General features: G+C 36.1%; 1 protein-coding gene across 6 annotated transcripts in view; it reads right to left on the bottom strand.

Annotated features, from left to right (window-relative positions):
* The window catches only part of EPS15 (epidermal growth factor receptor pathway substrate 15), a 72,603-nt gene that overhangs the window by 20,275 nt on the left and 34,208 nt on the right, over window positions 1-18,120 (bottom strand). For all 6 annotated transcript variants that reach the window (XM_074832050.1, XM_074832051.1, XM_074832048.1 and 3 more), the window contains 9 exons: window positions 17,215-17,310; window positions 16,713-16,778; window positions 16,252-16,377; window positions 15,698-15,757; window positions 13,904-14,104; window positions 12,044-12,189; window positions 10,970-11,129; window positions 7,332-7,417; window positions 1,442-1,514 (listed from right to left, as the gene is read on the bottom strand). In XM_074832050.1, coding sequence (XP_074688151.1) covers window positions 1,442-1,514; window positions 7,332-7,417; window positions 10,970-11,129; window positions 12,044-12,189; window positions 13,904-14,104; window positions 15,698-15,757; window positions 16,252-16,377; window positions 16,713-16,778; window positions 17,215-17,310 — 1,014 coding nt within the window. The remainder of the gene's footprint in view (window positions 1-1,441; window positions 1,515-7,331; window positions 7,418-10,969; window positions 11,130-12,043; window positions 12,190-13,903; window positions 14,105-15,697; window positions 15,758-16,251; window positions 16,378-16,712; window positions 16,779-17,214; window positions 17,311-18,120) is intronic.

The raw sequence follows: 18,120 nt of genomic DNA, 5'->3' as shown, positions 1-18,120 counted from the left end.
GACAAGCCTGTAATACTGTTCTCTAGACGATGGAACTCTATAACTCTATATTTAACAAGAGACAAATAGCTTGTGTGATCACTAAGAGGTTAAAGACCCGAGACAGTTGCTTCCAACATTACTGCTCTAGATACAATGACTTAATTGATTCTGTGATGCTGCTGACTATCAAACACTAAACATATACAGATGACACTAATACTATAACATCAAAGGTAAGGGTTTTACTTAGCTTTATATACCTTTTGTACAAAGGCACCAGAGAACTCAACCTTCGTATGAACACACACAGATTCCAGAACACACTAACAAAATCATCCTGTGCGCAAAACCAGGAATACCCATAAGAATTGTTAACAGTGTGAAAAGGCAATCAGCAGAGTGGGAAGGGGAATGACCGTTGCATGCATGGGCAGAACCACAGACACGGGCAACTTCTGTATGCATTCCTGCAGCTGCTGAATCTGGCTGCCATTGCGACTAACAGGCCAGCATCTGATTATCTTCTGAAAGGTCAGACTATTAATTATCATCCAGGCTTTAAGGTTATTAAATAGCCAAGCACAAAATTCACAACGGTTGTAACACATTGGCTTTTTTCCTGCCCAACACACAGTAAAATGCAGAAATCTTGCATTATTTGCTCTTAATCAAATAAAGATTATTTAAAATAATAAAGATTCTCAAAATAAATGTAAAAATAAATGTAAGTGATCAAATATCACACTGAAGATTTTTCTTAAAGCTGCAAGTCCAGCTGCTTTTGCGGCTTAAAATTTAATTGAAATATTGCTTTGCAGCATTTAATTCAGAGCTTGGCTAGACTGTTAGCACCCTAAACACTGATACAGACTGTGTAATATTTAATCCCTACAAAACACTTTTAAAATTTAAATTTTCTAATATTCTGGAAATTCAATGTCATCCTTTTACATAAAAACCCCGAACAGATTACGCCTAAAATTCACTTATATTACAAAAAATTAGCTGGAGGCAACATTCCTCCCAAGCTGGTAATTACTGCGACTCTTAAGAAGCAGCCCCATATACAAGCCCTTTTAATTCAGCCACTTAAGTTTATTAATTTGCAGTCCTACAGTGTCTTCTTTAGTTTTGGTTATACATTAGCTAGCCTTGCTGAAAAAAAAAAAAAAGAAAAAAAAAAGAAAAAGATATCTATTCCTTTGTAACATTTTTCATTTAAAACTCCATGCAGGCTACATATCCTAGGAACTCGCACACTTATATAAATATACACACCTACACCAACCCACATTCATATAGAAAATACACTTCAACGTACATTCTTTGTCTCAGCTACCAATTTTTTTCTTTTTACTGAATAAGTGATGTGATCTAAAGACTCAGTAATCCCACTGCCATTAAAGCACCACATGGGGCAATATCAGGTGTCCGAACAATAATTTTGTGTCTTATTTACCTGGACCTCACTTGTCCTCTGCTTGATGGTATCTTCTTTCTCCTTCAGGTCTTGCTCTACATTATTCTTTTCCCTAGAAGACCAGCAAACAATGCAAGAATACTTAAGAACATCAGCTACAGCAGGTACAGTTATCCAGCCCCCTAAACCTGTATCTCTCTTTAAATACATAGTGAAACATGAAATACAAAAGATGTAAGGGATTTCTGCCTTCCAAATTATTTACAAGACAGAAGCCCACATAAGTGTTCTGCATAAAAACCCCCGTCTTTTCACCCAACTGCACTTCAGTGATAAGAATGGCTCAAAAATGGAAGGGGGCGGGAGGGAGAAATCAATGAAATACTGTCTCCAGTGATCTCACTGTTGCTATGGAGCACTTGTCTAATGAAAACTGCTGGGAAAAGTGGGAGGGATTGCATCAGATTCCATCTATTAACCCCTGCAAACACAGTAATTCTTATGCTAACAGCAGCTAGAAAACATTTCCAGCTGGCCAATCTAGCTGATTAATGGACTTTGCCCATCAGATTTTTAGATGTATCTGTTGGTAAGCTCAGTCAGAAGAAGAAAGGTTAGCTTGCTGTAATCACTATCTGCTCAGAGACTCCATACGCCGTTATTTGCTGTGTCATATCAAGTCTGTCTCTACAGACATTTATTCAAGTTTAAAAGTGTCTATGAATGACAGGGGAATTATCATCAATAAATTCTTAGCAGTCAGACATAACAATAGCTTGAAGAAAGGGAGGGAAAAAAACCCCCCAAGATACAACTCAGAAGAGTTACTATTAAAAAAATCAGGAGTGTTTATCTCTAGACAGTATATGGAATCTTTTCTCCTTTCACAGATGCAGAAAAGCATTAAGCTTTACTGTTTTAACACTATTTTCTGTACATAAATATTTACTTTCATAAGGATTTTGTTAATAAATCAGCACACACATTAAGTTAGAACTTGAACAACAATAAACCTAACTTTTCTACATGAAATACCATAGTGAAAAGCTATCAAATTATATTACTAGTACATATTGAAATAAAGGTAACTTCACATTTAATAGCAGCAGACTGGTAATCAATCTAAAACTATTAGTCTTATTGTTTACTTTTATCTAATACAGAAGAAAGCATTTCTGTCTCCAAAGTAAAGCAGGTCTACTTTAAGCTCTCTCTACTCAAGCTAAGGAACTGTTTACTGCTAAACCACATACAATGGAAAATTAAAAATAAAAAAATCCAGATGTCACAGATCTTAAATGAACATTTGCTCTGAAAAATAATTACTATAGATTATGTTCTGCTATTATTATCTCAGTATCTGATTGAAGAGCAACTTGCTGATTGTGCCCAAAGGGAAGGTTTAAATGGAAGACAAAGGAAAGATGTGGAAAGAGAGACTTTGAAGAACAAGGCTAGTTATTTTTTTAAGTGTGAACCTTCAAGTTTCATAAAGTTCCTCACTCTCCATTCATCAGAAAAAAAGTATTATGGAAATTCTAAGCAGGTCTTTACCATTTCCATCAGAGCTATAGCACACTCCTCTAGCTCAATAAACTAGTATTTGTAGCATAGTTACACTTAAATATTTAAAGCATTGCAGCACTGGGTTGAAACAAGTTCAGCTGATTTTGCCTTCTGTGACTTTCCATGAACAAAGGGTCTCAATCTCATTAAAGCATTTCCACAGATCTAAATACAAGTCAGGCTGAGAAATACCTTCAAGGCCTCAGACACGCATCAAGCACTGCAAACATTCAGGCATATTATTCCTGATTGAAGATAAAAGAGAATAACTGACTAGGTAAACAAATACTTGTCATTTTTCCTGCTCTGGTATGAAAACTGAGCAGGAAACAGAAATGCAAGCAGGTGCGTATGCTTTAATAAACAGCCTTTGCACATTACTGTCACTGACATGCCTAAGACACTGTCAAAGATGAAGATCACTTCCCTTTTATTTCAACAAAAGCCAGGTACCTAAACCTTCCAATCTGGACTATGCTAAGCAAGCAACAGGATACAATACCCACCCACAGGCAGCTTACACTGGCCAAATCACAACACAAACAATGAATTGGAAAAAAAAAAAAAAAAAAAATCAAGTGAAAGAAGTATTGTCAGGCAGAACAAGAAAAGCTTAGGCAGCAGTCTCCAGAAAAGGAAAACAAGCTGAGCGTATATAGTCTACACATAACACATCCCCTCCTCCCCACCCAGTAATGCGTCTTTGTTTCAAAAAAAAAAAAAAAAAAAAAAAGACAACACAGACCTACTTAATTCACTAATTCTTCTGAATGCCTCCATTTCTTTTACAAACTATCTGGTATGCCCCTGTAGGAATGCTCAGCAACTGAAAGAACCAAAAACAAGTAACAAAATTGATTTATTGGATGTGACAGATTTCCTGGATCATAAAGTCCCTTACCACATCAGCACTTGGGAAAAAACAAACAAACAAACAAAAAAACCCAAACCAAAACCAAACAACCAAACAAGAAAACAACCCAAAAAGAACTGTGGTCTTGCCAGTAAAGGAAACTGGTAACCAATTCAAGTCAATTTATGAAAGCAAAGCAATTTCCCTATGTATTTTATTAGTAGTCAGGAGAACCTCACATCAAAGACACTGGAAGCAATGATTAAGAAAAACTGAAAACTAATAAGATGGTTTCTCCAATACAGATAGTTCATGATTTACAATCGAATAATCTTAATAAATCCATAAGTTTTATACTAATTTTTGAATGGAGTAATTTATAAATGGGAGTCAGCACACTGCAAATATTTGTTATAGCTGACAACGGCAGAGTCCCCATGTCAGTAGAAGCATTCAAGCCAAACATGAAACAACCCTGGCCAGGCTTCTTGATGGCCAATGCTTCAAACCACCTTAGTTACATATAGTTCTTTTCCATAAGTGACAGATGACTACTCACAGAGCTGGTAGCATTATCTACACTCACAGTTGCCCAACATTTCTTATCTTCACATACATTGGTAACTTTGGGAATTCCTAGTGTAGTAGTACTTCAGTTTGGCAATGCTGGAAAAAATGCCTAGGGTTTGCCTTGTTTCTTCTCCTCTTTGTGCCCCCAACCTTTTCAGCTGCAACAGCTCAGTTACTTTCAAACCAGAGATTAGAAGACATAATCTAGCCTACATTAAAATTCTTACCATTGGTTTGTTAAGAAGCTGTAGATCTCTGCACTTTGAAACAAAGGCTCGATACAAGTCTATGGCAGGGAGAGGTTGCCCTTTTTTTCTGGGGACATTTTGCTGTTTCCTTACTTTTGAGACACCAATTCACCAGCTTTATGGTCCTTTTAACCTCGTTTACATTCAAGACAGTGTAACTGTTGCTGTCCAGCATATGTTAAGGATGGCCCCTCTGGTGAGATATACACTAAGCTAAGCTCAACTACTTAACACGCTTAGAGAAGAATGTAGTATTGGTAAAGCTTGAAGAAATTCCACTGATTTGTGGGCCATAGATAGCTTTGAATGCACAAAAGCAGGGTTTGCTGGGGAAGAAAAAGGTTTTATGGCTCAAAAAAGAATATTAAGAACATCTGGTCTAGCCTCCCACAATGCTGATCAAAAAAGCTTCAAATAGCTTTCTAAAAATATAGTGCAACTGAAACAGAACTTACAGGCAGCAGTGCTGACAGGCTCAAAATGATGCAGATTCCACAACGTCCCTAGGCAAATCATTCCCCCTACCAGAAGGGAATTATCCTCACTAATAAGCATTCTGCATTTTATTTTTCATCTGATCCTCAATCTCCACCTTCCTAACATGGTTTTTATTGAATTACATTAAAAAGCTATTAGCTACCAGAAATTTTTCCCATACAAACTGTTGAGCCACAAGCACATCACGCCTGTATTCTTTGCTCAGTCTCTCAAAAAGCTGTGTTTTCTACACATTGTCATTCTTTTGAGCATTTCCTCTGCTGCCTTTTTTTTTTTTTTTTTTTAAAGTGCACTTCAAAAATAGATTCAATTTCTATTATTAGGTCCCAAAAATGCAGCTCTCATGGATACTTCTCAATGGAATCATGGACTAGAATTATTATATATTGTGTTCAACAGCTGAATACATCTTGTTTAATAATGAATAAAAATAACTTAAGTTTAAATTACATTTTTATATGACAACTATCAAGACTGAAAGTGTACTTCACCAGTTATAACAGAAATGTGGATTTGCCAAAGATGAAAAAAGTTTCCTACATTTACCACAAAAATTAATCTGTTGCCTAACATTGCCACCTGTGCTTAAGGAAGAGAAAAGTAACATTTACTCTGCTACCAAAATAACTTTTCTACAGCGGCTAAAGCATTTCCAAGTAATTAAAAAATAATTTTCTTGAAAAAAAAATAAAAATGAAAAAATTTTACCTGAGTCACAACTCACTTTATGACATTGAGAGTTTGCTAGGCATTCTCAATGAATCCACACAAACCTCTTACAGTCTGAGGATACAGGCTTAAGCCTCTGACTATTAATCCAGTTCTGTTCTGAACCTCTAAATCATATCAAAGTAAGCTTCCCCTTTCTAAAAATAAATACATACTATTAGTTGTCCCTACCATATCTTCAACAATCTCTCTAGTATCAAATGTGTCTTAAATAACTGTCCAAGTATATTTGCCACTGAAGAAATGGAAGCAATGACTTTCCAAAGGCCATGGTTCCTTCATACCTCACAGCAACAAAGGAAAACAAGACATAAACAGACTGGCTTGCCTGTTAGGCTGCAAGCTCCCCTACTGAAAACCAACTTAATCTAAAAATTCATGCTAGTGAACAATTTGTTTCCCTCTAAGATACTAACATCAAATATACATGGTTGTAAATCATTTTTCAGGTTAATAAATGTGAGAGCCCCAAACTGGAATTAATACAACCTGAAGAACAACCAAGGAAGGCAGAGCAGGGAGAAGTGAGGAGGCAGTGGGAGTAATAAGAGGGAGGATAAGCAGTTTAAGTGAAAAAACATTTACGTATTTAGGAAACAGACTGTGCTTTGACACATTGCCAAATTAAATCAGTCCTGCAAGTGACATGAATAAGACAGGCAGATTTCATCATGACAAAGCACCCTCACTTATAAAATAGTAGAATTAACTGTTCTTAATAGAATTTCCAGGAGATCTATGATAGTGCCAAAAAAAAAAAAACCACTGAAGAAAAATATCTGCTATGTCTTGAGAGTATGCCGAAGACGATACGAACTTGATTTTCTTGGTCACTTGAAGTCATCACCTTAATTACCTTAGAAATAGTTAATGGAATCCAAGGGTCTGCAGACCTCAAATTAAAACAATTTTTCTCAGTAAAACAGTTTATTTTACTGAAGAGAAGCATGTCCATCTTTATCACCATCAAAACCCTAGCAGAGGTCCACATACAAAGTGTCATCTTCCCACTCCCTACCCTACACACTTCTTAATCTTTTCCATCTCACTTCCTTACTGCCACTAGAAAAAAACTCCTTAAAATTCCCACTACAAATCAAAGACAACTAATACCAATTTATATAATGGTTCCAGCATCCTAAAGATCTGCTCCATTTTCATCTGCTAATAAAGAGAGAATATTTCCATCTCAGGATGCTAACACACGCAGCTCTCTGAAACATGCCCAGAAGACATGATGGACAGACCTTTCAGCGTCTTGCCGTTATTAAATGCACTCATCCAAGTTAGCAAAGAGTACTAGAGTTAAACAGTATTACAGACATTTACAGACGTCCTAACTATTTATTTTCGCAAAGCAGACTATTACCACCTGGTCTTCTCTTATGCACTGAATTGGTTTTTAAAAAGCAATAAGTAGCACAACTGAATCCAAGGCCACTATGACTATTCCTCCTTTACCTACCTTTGCAGGTCTACTATTTCGTTGTTTAATGTATCAAGTTCTTTAATTGCAGAAAAATCTGCTACAGAATTCGGTCCTTGAGTACTCTGAAAGATAAAAATAAATACTGTTAGTTTATAGTTTATGCTGTCCAACAACTATATTCACTTTACTTTTTGTGACAGCAGGAGCTATCCTGTTGTAACAACTGTTGGTAGCACTGTATTTCAAATCTTCAATCTTAAACCACCCAAAACAGTCCAGATGCTATACTAACAGAACACAAGATACATCCAAGGCATCTACTAATTCAAAGAGAGTCTGTCTCCTGTAACCTCTTGAAGACATCTTCCACAAAAGCACAGGACTACCTGATCGTACAAAAAAAAAAAAAAAAAACTGGTTCTAAAATGAGATTTATCTTGCAGTTAACATTTACCTGGCTTCCTAACATTAATTTAAGAGTGGATTGGTTTGTTTACTACTTCTATATTTATATTTCTTCACCTTGGTGATCCTCCTACTGCAGAGTATAGACACTTATTTGCAGTGCTTTAAGTGACATTGAGTTGTTTAACATGAACCTCCAGAGCACTGAATAATACAAAGTCATAGGTAAGTTACACCCATGAGTTCCCATTTACTTAATGTCTTTATAGTAAGATGACTGTAATACAAATTGTTTAAGAAAACTATACATAAATGACTATAGAACAAATGCTGAAGACACAAATTATCAAATGCTGTAACTGTTCTACTGTGCCTTATCACAACATGAACATGTTTAGGAAGCCCAGTCACTGTAACTGCATTTTATAAATACATCAGTTCCTTCAAGTCTTGATTAAAGTCACCCAGGACAAACACAAAGTTCAGAGGAAAAGTATATACTTATACTTAAAAAAGACAAGTGACACACCCAAAATAACAAAAAAGTCCTTAATTGCTGAGGTTTCTCTAAATGTAAATGAAGATGATATTAACTACGTGTTTATTCAAGCTTATACTCTCGGGAAAAAAAATACTAAAAACCAAGAGTCCATGAAAAGACCTAAAGACCTACACGGTACACCTGAGAACACTGTGGCAGAGAATATTATTCGGCAGAACTATAGATTATTTGTGCATATTTTACTAGAACAAACAGCATGAACCGACAATTAAAAAAGCCCATACAGCTATTCTTAAACTGGTTCCTGTATAGCTTCTCAAATGGGGAAAATAGCTATGATGTTCAATCCTGATCTAAAGGAATTGCACAAGAGCTTTGCAGAGTTGCTCATGGTGTTCCAACAAGAAAGTTTTTATTTCTTCTAGGAAAGGGACAGAAGGAAAATACAGAACTATTAGTTACAAGTACAAATTCTTTCCAGGCCTCCTCCTCTCATCAGTTAAAGAAATTCTGCACACCAACGCCAGCATCAAACTTGAAGAAAATGTAGTTCAATCTTATTTTCAACTGTTCAGGAGAACTAGTGTGGGGGAGGAATAAGAAAGCCAACATTTTTAGCTTCAATATACAAGTTAACAAAGATGAAGGTTAGAGCTATTTGCTGCCACTTACTACACTGCAACATGCATGCAAACAATGCTTTGAGTTTTTAACTCAAAATAGTAAGAAGACTCCTGTCAAAATTCTTTAAGAGGAACTTGCATGTAAGTTTAAGTTTTATGGCTGGTAACGCAAATGCAATTTGGTGACTACAAACTAGGTTCCAAGTAAAGAAACACAGCAACAAGTACTAGACTGTTACTGTATCCCATTCAGGCCCAAAACTGAAATAGAAGTTACACTACTGTGGTAATAAAATTCTGTAAGGAAACCAACCATTGGATAACAGCAATATACATACATATGCATTCTGAATATCTACCAAGAAGGATCACAAGTGAACTTTCCCTGCTTAAGAAACATAATGGATTACGGTTATACTTACTGATATTTCTGCTACTACCTTCATATTGGCCAATTCAGAAGATGAAGCCTAAGTTTTTGTGCTTTTTACAGTGTAACCCACACCGCTTCAGGAAAACCAGCCATGTCTGCCTACTCATTATCCTTTGGGTTCAATTCTTGAGCAATAATCTTGGGACAGATTCTTTCATACCAATAAGGCAACACCTTTTTTGAAAAACCTCAAAATGAGCTGAAGGTTCAGCTTAATCTAGTAAAACAAGTTCTTGATAAGGATTTACAGAGTTAAGTAAAAGCTAACTTACCTTCTTTCACAATATTCGTACTTTTATCGTTTATGTTAATAATGCAAAAAAACTCCACACTGATGTCTTTGAGAGTTCTACAAAAACAATTTACATGCACAAAATAGCAGTAACCAACACTGATCCAAACCAATTTGTTCTAATCACTAACTTTTCTGCAGTATAATCAGTAAAACCATGGGTATTAGTCCTAATGATAACTGCCAACTGTCGCATCAGGCTACTACTCTGCCACCACTTCCCCAGCAATTTCAACAGGAAAAGACATAGCATTTTCTCTTTTAAGTTTAAGCAGCACATACTACCAACAGGTAACAGCCACAGAAGTCTGGATTCAAGGAAGAACCCTGAGGTTCTTCCAGATGAGCAACACTGGAAATCAGCAATAATTTGAGATTGCAACATACTGTGACACTTCAGAGAAGTGCTGTGCTATTTCAGTGATTATGTAAGAGTTTTAGAAGGATGTTCATTATTAAACCAACAGACAGTAAATATTAGAAAAGCAAAGATTCTCTAACCTTGAGAAAGCAGAGTTAACAAACTGACAGAATAATAAGGATGAAAAGCAGAGTGGTGCAGAATGGAAAAAACAGTCCAAACTAGAAGAGACATAGAAAGGAAAGCAAACATACAAAAAAGATTAGTAGAGTTGCAAATAAAGCAATTACTTTTTAAAAACAGAATGTAAAAGGAAATTAGATACCAGTTACAGAAACTCAAAAGTAGTGCCAAATTTTGAGTTTCATTTTTTCAGGTGCGAATTTTTCATTCTGTTTAAGAAAGTTGTAGAATTAGGTCAATGTTTTGCACAACCAAGAAAAGGTAACTCACATCAGACTTCATGATGTGTAAAACAAGTAAGAATTTGTGATGAACCTCTACCATTCTGATAAATACAGCTTGAACTGCTGAGGTACAGTCTACTGCTGGATTAAGATAGATGGCAATCAACAGACTATGAAGACATTTAAACTATCTGTGAAGTAAAAAATGGAAGACTGTCTACTTTTAAAACTTTAAATATATAATTCTAAACTTTATTTAGTTCACATTGTTTCTAGACTTCTTAAAAAAGATCAATGTAAAAAAAAGGTAACTGAACACATTAAGAGAAAAACATTGAACTTGTGTGTATTATTTCAGATGCAAACTAAAGGTTTCTTTAGATAGGCAGTAGAAGGACTATCTTTCAAAACAGAAAATGCTTTCTCAACATAAGATCTCTCCGCTTGGTTGGCAGGCGTAATAAATGACAGCTTCATTTTGAACCATGGATGGAACAGTTTTTTGTCAATTCTTTGCACTTAAGACTTGTTTTCTTCCGGATATTACGATAAATTTAAGGTATGCCAGTACTTGAGGCGCTTCTTGTGTAGCCCTTGAAATTAACATTCTTTGTTTGAGATTTAAACCAAAAATGCCCAACCCATCCTTACCTTCTGTAAACTGACACCCCTGTCTGAAGGTGGAATCATCTCTGGAGTCAGAGCCTGAGGTGGATCAATGCCCTTTGTTAACTTCTGATTAATTAAATAGAAAGCCAAAGCAAACTGCTCCTTTGAAAGCTTTCCACAGTCCTTCGTGTCACAGAGAGCCCTGTACAGAAATGCACATGAAATAAATCAAATCCTCATTTCTGCAAGTACAGCCCTGTTTATTGTACTTGCTGCCGTTTAAAAATGTGAAAATTGCTAGTGTACATCTCCAAAAAAAAAAAAAGCAATATAGAAGTAAGGCATGGTAATAAATAGGAAACATTACTCAAACATACACAACAACTTTCTCTTTGCATGCTAAGGTCCACAGCTCTGTTACAGTAAGTTCTGATCTGGTGAAACACAGAATCAGGGCTGTAAGTCACTAACAACACCCAAGTCACTATAACTGAAGTTCCTTCTAAATTAAAGAACTTTTCACAGCCAACACAAATTTATCTAAATTTTTCTAAATTAGAGGTTGTGTTAATCATACCTTGGGAAAAAGAAAAAAAAAAAAAAAAAAGAAATTTTTCCTATCAGAGAGCCCTCACAATAGCTTATAGTGGGGAAAGAATTTAAAAAGCAGCGGGTGTCATTACCAGCTGTAATGAAAGACAAGTAAGTTGTAGAATCAGATGGGCCATAAGTCTCGCATGCTAAGAATTTTATACAGATAATTCTCTTTGGCAGTACATAGATAGTATCAGCGTTTAGATACACAGCAACACTATGATGCCTTAAATACACGGGTTTAGCTGAAGTGCAGTATTTGCTTGTAACAATCTGTGTTCAGGCACTTTACATACTCTCCTAAGACATGATGCATAGCATAAACCTGTTTTCCCCCCATTTCTCTCCAAAAGTAGAAGTAAGTTACCACTGCTTATACAGGGCCATGCTATTATATAAAAAAAACCCAACCCAACCTTTCACTTTCCAGAAATGTCAACATAGCACTTTTCTTGAAAAGTGCTAGGAAGGAGCGAGAACCATGCCATCGTCTAAACAGCTGTCATGGAAAAAAACCCCTACCAGATATGTGCAAGAAGAGCGGAAGGCAGTCCTGTCTTCAAGAATAGTTCTCTGGCTTCCACACCTGACACAAATCCATCCATGTCCTTGTCAGTTTTCACAAAGATCTCATCATACTTAATTTTGTCTGCAGGCGATACAACCCACTGAAGGGGGGTGGGGATGGAAGGGAAAAAAAAAAAAAAAACACACAACAGGAAAACCACAATACTAAGATATAGGCAGTTCTCTTTTCAGATAGTTACTTTCAGAGTTACATAATTCAAGGACTACAGCACAGATTTAAAAAGTGATATAGCTGCCTAGTTCATGAACCAGTTTTATTCTCCAGAATAGAGATGCACAGAGATTCACAAGCAAAGTATTTACACCTCAGTGAAGCACCAAGGCTGGTTGGTATTGCTCTACCTCCTTGCCTATGCTTTAAAAGTATTCCCCAGAGCCCAGATGTCCTCCCAGCATAGGGTTGTGCCCTCATCACTGTGCTCAGTCACAGTCCTGCTTACTGTCTGCTCTATCAATTTTACTCCTCTTTACACAGCTGGAGAGTTTTAGCCAGAGGGACTGAAGAACTGCTCAAGCCCAGACTGTTAATAGTTGGCACATTCTAAATTGCAGAATTTACCTCCAATCAAGGTAAAGGCAGGAATTAGAGCCACTTCTCTTACTTCAGCAATTTTTCCAAACACTAAGCTACTATAAAGATGTTTTTGAGTCAGAAGAGCTTTAAGTGCATGCTTATGAACACTAATTAATTTCAGCATACAAGGACATGCTGATGAATCCCAATAGTGGGAACTTATAGTGTGTTCTTGTACGGATGAATCCCATAAACTGTTTGTGTATGTTTTGTGTACAGCACCACTGAACAGATGAATCCCAAATGGTGCTGTACACCATGAATCCCAAATGGTGCTGTACACAACAGATGATTTCCAAATGGTGGTGTACACAAAACATACACTGAAACATTCATCCAGAACAGCACTTCTTTGTAATACATACAGCAAGACTTACCATCAGTCAAGTAAATTGTCAGATGAAAACCTTGGCACCTCCAGAATTAAGATGCCTGTTTCTTGATGACTACTCAGATATGGATAACCAAATGTCCAAGCAGTATCTTATGTATTAAGTACTGCAGTTTTTACCTTTGATCCCCTTCTCAATTTCTTCTTCTTTTTAATAGAACAAGTAACTTAACCGACTTGGAAAGACATTTTCCCAAATTCTGGATTCTAAAATGACCAGGATTAAATAAGATGCTGGTGGGGGTGGGAGGTGTCAAGCTTATTAAGAATCACATTTGGAACAAACACCAAATCTCATGTGTTTATGTAGATACGTCAGACCTTTTGATTCCTTTTCCCATTACTTGCATTTATCTATTCCATTTTCATTAATGTCTTCTTCAAATTGCATGCATGCAGATACAACTGCAGAGACATGCCTGCCACAATTTGTTTTGAAAACTTGTTCATATTCAAATCAGTCTTCAGCCAGAAGACTTACGTTCTACAGATGTGTACCTGGACTACATTTTTAACTGTTTTCTTAATATTCTGACCTTTAGGTTGAGATTAATGCCTTGAAATAATTTATTTAAATAATATCTTCAAAATCTTTACTAAATAATAGACTTCTATCCAACCGTTTGGATCTGAAGACATTTAGAAAAAGCAGAACAAGATAGATTTCATAACTCTCCACCTTGTCTTTCCATCAGCCTCCTCAAATTCATCATTCAACAGGGCAAAAAGGAAGCTAAAAACTTGTATCAAGAGTCTTCATACAGGCAGTCTCCAGAACACAGCATTAAGAGCAGAAATCTTCTAACTCCAAGTAACTTCAAAACTATACCTGCGTTAATGGTGTTTTGGCAGCTAAAATGCCTACAGGTGGCAAGGACTGATGAGACTCTTTGGTGGATGTTGAAGATGGAATTAATGGCATCGCTCCGGGAACACTAATAGGTTTTCTCTTGGATGGTGGCACCAAAGCTGCAGGCAAGGACATTGGCACTGGTTCTTTCTCCAAAGCACAGTACACCAAAAACATGGCCTGGACAAGAAAACAAAGTGTGTGGACGCAAAGATATAAATATATATATTTTAAATAAAATAACTTGGTAACACTTTTTCATTATGTTTCTCCTTTACAAGTCCTCTCAACTGAATTGCAGCTTATTGCCTTCTGACCTGTGTTTTTCATTACTACTTTCTTCTGAGGTACAGTGTTTAGCAAATGAAGTTCAGTATCTTTTAGAACATTAAAATGATTCTCTTAAATATTACCAAGCTTGTACCACCACTTGTGGAATTTTGAGGGAACACTTCAAACAATTAAGGTATTCACTGTTTTTCCAGGAATCACTCCACTTATCTATTCTTTTGTTGTGGTTGTACGTTTTAATAATGCTATGACTGTTGTTCAAGATACAGAACTGCATATTAAAGAAATTCTATAATACTTTACAGATTATCAATTTAATTTATCTGAAACATTTCCCTAGAGCATATCAATCCTCTGATGTCAAAGCTGAAAGTCTGAAGAATTACAGCATAAACACAAGAAATCAAGTATAACAACGGTTAACTACTACGGTCTTAAAGGAATTGGTTTCAAAAGAAATGAAGCATATAGGTGTTTGAAGATGACCAGAACAATATTCAAGAAAGCAATTTTTACACTTTTATCCTTTCTCAAAAAGATACAAGACAGAAGAAAAATAAACATATTCATATTACGAAGAAACAAACGAAGGTTTTGATGCTGTCCATAACATCCATTCTTGGCAACTAAACAGGTATTTTTAATTTTCTTTTTATTTTATTTTTTAATTTTGACTCTGAAAGGATGAGGAAAAGTTTAATTTGTAGAAATTAAAATTAAAGGCTGGCTTTAGTCCCACCTGAGGATAGAAAGACCGTGTTACTTTTTCAATATTCTCGCAGCGCAGAGTGCAGTTAAGATATTTTGTTAGCTTTTCCAAACCTTTAAAGTTAGGTTTGATAGTTCTCTACATAAAATGAAACCCTCTCCTCCAGAGCGAATGCATAATTTCTTCCTCTTCAATTCACTTACATGCAAAAACAAGCTGAAAGTTTTGAGAAAAAGTTGATGCGTGGTTACTATAGCATTCAAGACTTACACAGTCTTCAAAAGTAAGAGCTTCCCACTCTCTTCTCACTTGCTATCGCTTGGGGGAAGTGAAACTTATTTACCACTTCTATATTATTTCATCAGTCCTGGCACTAATAGTGTTAAAATTCTAACTTGTTAGGAACTTTTGAAGAATGTATACATAATTTCTTTAACATTTTCCTCAAAGGTGTCTTGAGGTATTTAAGTCCTATAAACACCGAAGGCTAAGGTAAAACTTTTTCTGTGAAAACACTCATTCTCTCATGGGACAGCAGATCACAGGTCTAAGTTTTTAATGGCTCATTTAGCCCACAAAGAAAGTTACTGCTGTGTATTGAGAGACATTCAACAAACTGACAGAAACATTCAATAGTACTAAATCTTGATTAAGGTCACTGAATAAAGGCAATAAATGAGCCACGCGAACAGTCAAAAATTAATATGCAATGCATCTATTTTAAACCTCTGCCATTAGGCTTTCAAAAATCCCACGAGGGAGAAGATACTTACAACTGCGAACTCATCTCGATCCAACATTCCATCACGGTCAATATCACTTAATTCCCACACCTACCAATAAAAAAATAGAATATAGGGATGTTTGCCTGAAATGCAGCAGTTTCCTATTTAAAACCTCATTGAAAACAAATGTGAGAACAGCCTCCCTCCACCATATCCTAAGTTCTATTAAGATTAATAGCATCAGTTTTCAGTGAGCAACTTACATTCATATAAACCATACAGAAGAGAGATTCTTAAGTTGGAGACAGAGCACACTAAGAGCACCCTGCCCTAAACAAAGTGTTAAAGAATACATAACTGATACACTGCAGGAAGAGGCAATCAATTTGTTTGGTTGGGGTGGGTTTTTTTTTGGTTTGTTTTTTTTTTGGTTTTTTTTTTTTTTTACACAGTTTAATAGTTACACCTGTGTGGCCACTCCATAAGATAGTATTCAATAGTTAGGTTCATTACTACAAATCTTCAATTTGAGAGAGAGACATTGCTGAGTGTAGCACAGTTACTATTTGTGAATTAACAATTAAGAAGAAAGATATTCTTACTCGTCCTAAGATATCCACTGGCAGTTTTGAGTTAAGGAGTACAGGTTTCACCTTATCACCTGACAACAGTCCATTCACAGGATTTAGGCTGTCAAAAATAGCATCATACTTGGCCTTGTCTTCCAGCTGCAGGCGCAGAAGAAAAAATATTACTTATGGAAACAGTCACACTCATAGCCTAAGAAGGAGTAGTTCGAAACTCAGTGAGTTTTATTCTTCAGTTATTTTCATGGCTTCAGGTAACTATTCTTTTTTTTTTTTCCTTCCCCATTTCTAAACATGAAGGAATTTCAAGTGGTTTTATCAAATTAGGCCTAATAGCTCAATTACAGATTTACCATGAATGGTAATTTATCACACTTTATAAACTATAGCTACCAGTAGCATTATATTTTTCTCAGACTTATGTTTTCTTGCAAACCACATCATAGCTCTAGGTAATAGCCTGATCTTTAGTTTACCTTAACAGCCCATGGTACATCACTTGATGCTGTTCCACTGAGTAGCAAAGGACTACTAGTATCAGTCTAAGGAAAAACAAGAAAAAACCCACATTAAAAGAGACATGGTTCCAGCCTTGCAAAACCACTCCCTTATTTGAAAAGGTGCTCCTTCACAAAGCCAAGCCAGAACCGCATTTTAGTCACTCATAAGTTATTTAAGGATATCAAAATTTAGAGTAAGATATTTAAAATGTTTCTTCCATTTAGGACAACACTAATAGAACAAATACCATATATACATATTCAAATTACACACACTTTTATATGCAAATCCCCACTAGAACATGTAGCACCTTATTCTTACACCATGTTCCTTAATTTTCCCCTGCTGTATGGCTCTGTTGCCCTACAACATCACTTTCAGAAGTGTTTGGCATTTATACCAAACCTTCCTAATTGTTCACTCAAAAGCAGTTCTTATTAATGAGTTGATATGTTCAATTAAAAAATGAAATCTTACAAATCTTGGTGGAGGAACAGGCAAATTAAGACTACTCAGGGAAACATCCAATCCATTCTGTGCACACGCTACAAGTCGTAAAGCCACAAAAAATTCCTACAGGAAAAATGAAATTTTAAAGGATTTATTACATGAAAATACTCAAATTTCAAAAGAATTAAGAGCTTTTCTAGTATTGCTATATATATAAAGGGTTGCAAATGGCTTCAAAGGGGGTCACAAAGTGACAGAAAGCAGCAGTCAGCAACTGCAGCAATTCCTCCAGCAAGGCAAAGTTTGTAATTACTAGCTCCAAGCTTTTAGTAACTTCCTGGCTAGTGCAGTCAGTTCTCAGCACTCAGTTCTTCTATGGCAGAACAGTGAAAATTTAAAGTAGCAGTTATAGCTGTTTATCTTGGAGGAACAGAGTTGATCCCACAGGTAGCAGTGATGGAAGGGGAAGAAAGAAAGGTACAACTGAGAAAAATGAACCAAAAGTCTGGGAAAAAAAAGATTTGTTTAGTAGATGCTACAAGCTCCTCCTTTTCCTACCACGGGATGAAGCAGTTAGCTCTCCATGGGCCGTTATTTAAGTAACTATACTTCAGACCAAACAGCAACATACATTAGAGCTTTCCAGTAGCACCACTGATACACAAGTCTGACTGCCATACTGCTCACCACTACAACTTTGGAAGAACAACTCCAAACAGAATGTACTAATGTCAAGTCTACCAAAATTAGATAAGTAAGAATTTTGAAGGTTTTGCTAGAATTTTAATTTCTGCATTGTTTCCTCCAAGATTAAGAGGGAAAGTCACCTTTGCGGTAAATACAGTACATGAACTCTTAAATTACTTCTCAGTACATTGTATTGCACAGCTATACGGCAAGTCATTTTATGACTGGAAGAAAAACTGATGAGGC

The sequence above is a fragment of the Strix aluco genome, chromosome 8, assembly GCF_031877795.1.
Source record: "Strix aluco isolate bStrAlu1 chromosome 8, bStrAlu1.hap1, whole genome shotgun sequence".
NCBI classification, from domain to species: domain Eukaryota; kingdom Metazoa; phylum Chordata; class Aves; order Strigiformes; family Strigidae; genus Strix; species Strix aluco.
This window is presented reverse-complemented; position numbering and strand designations above follow the sequence as displayed.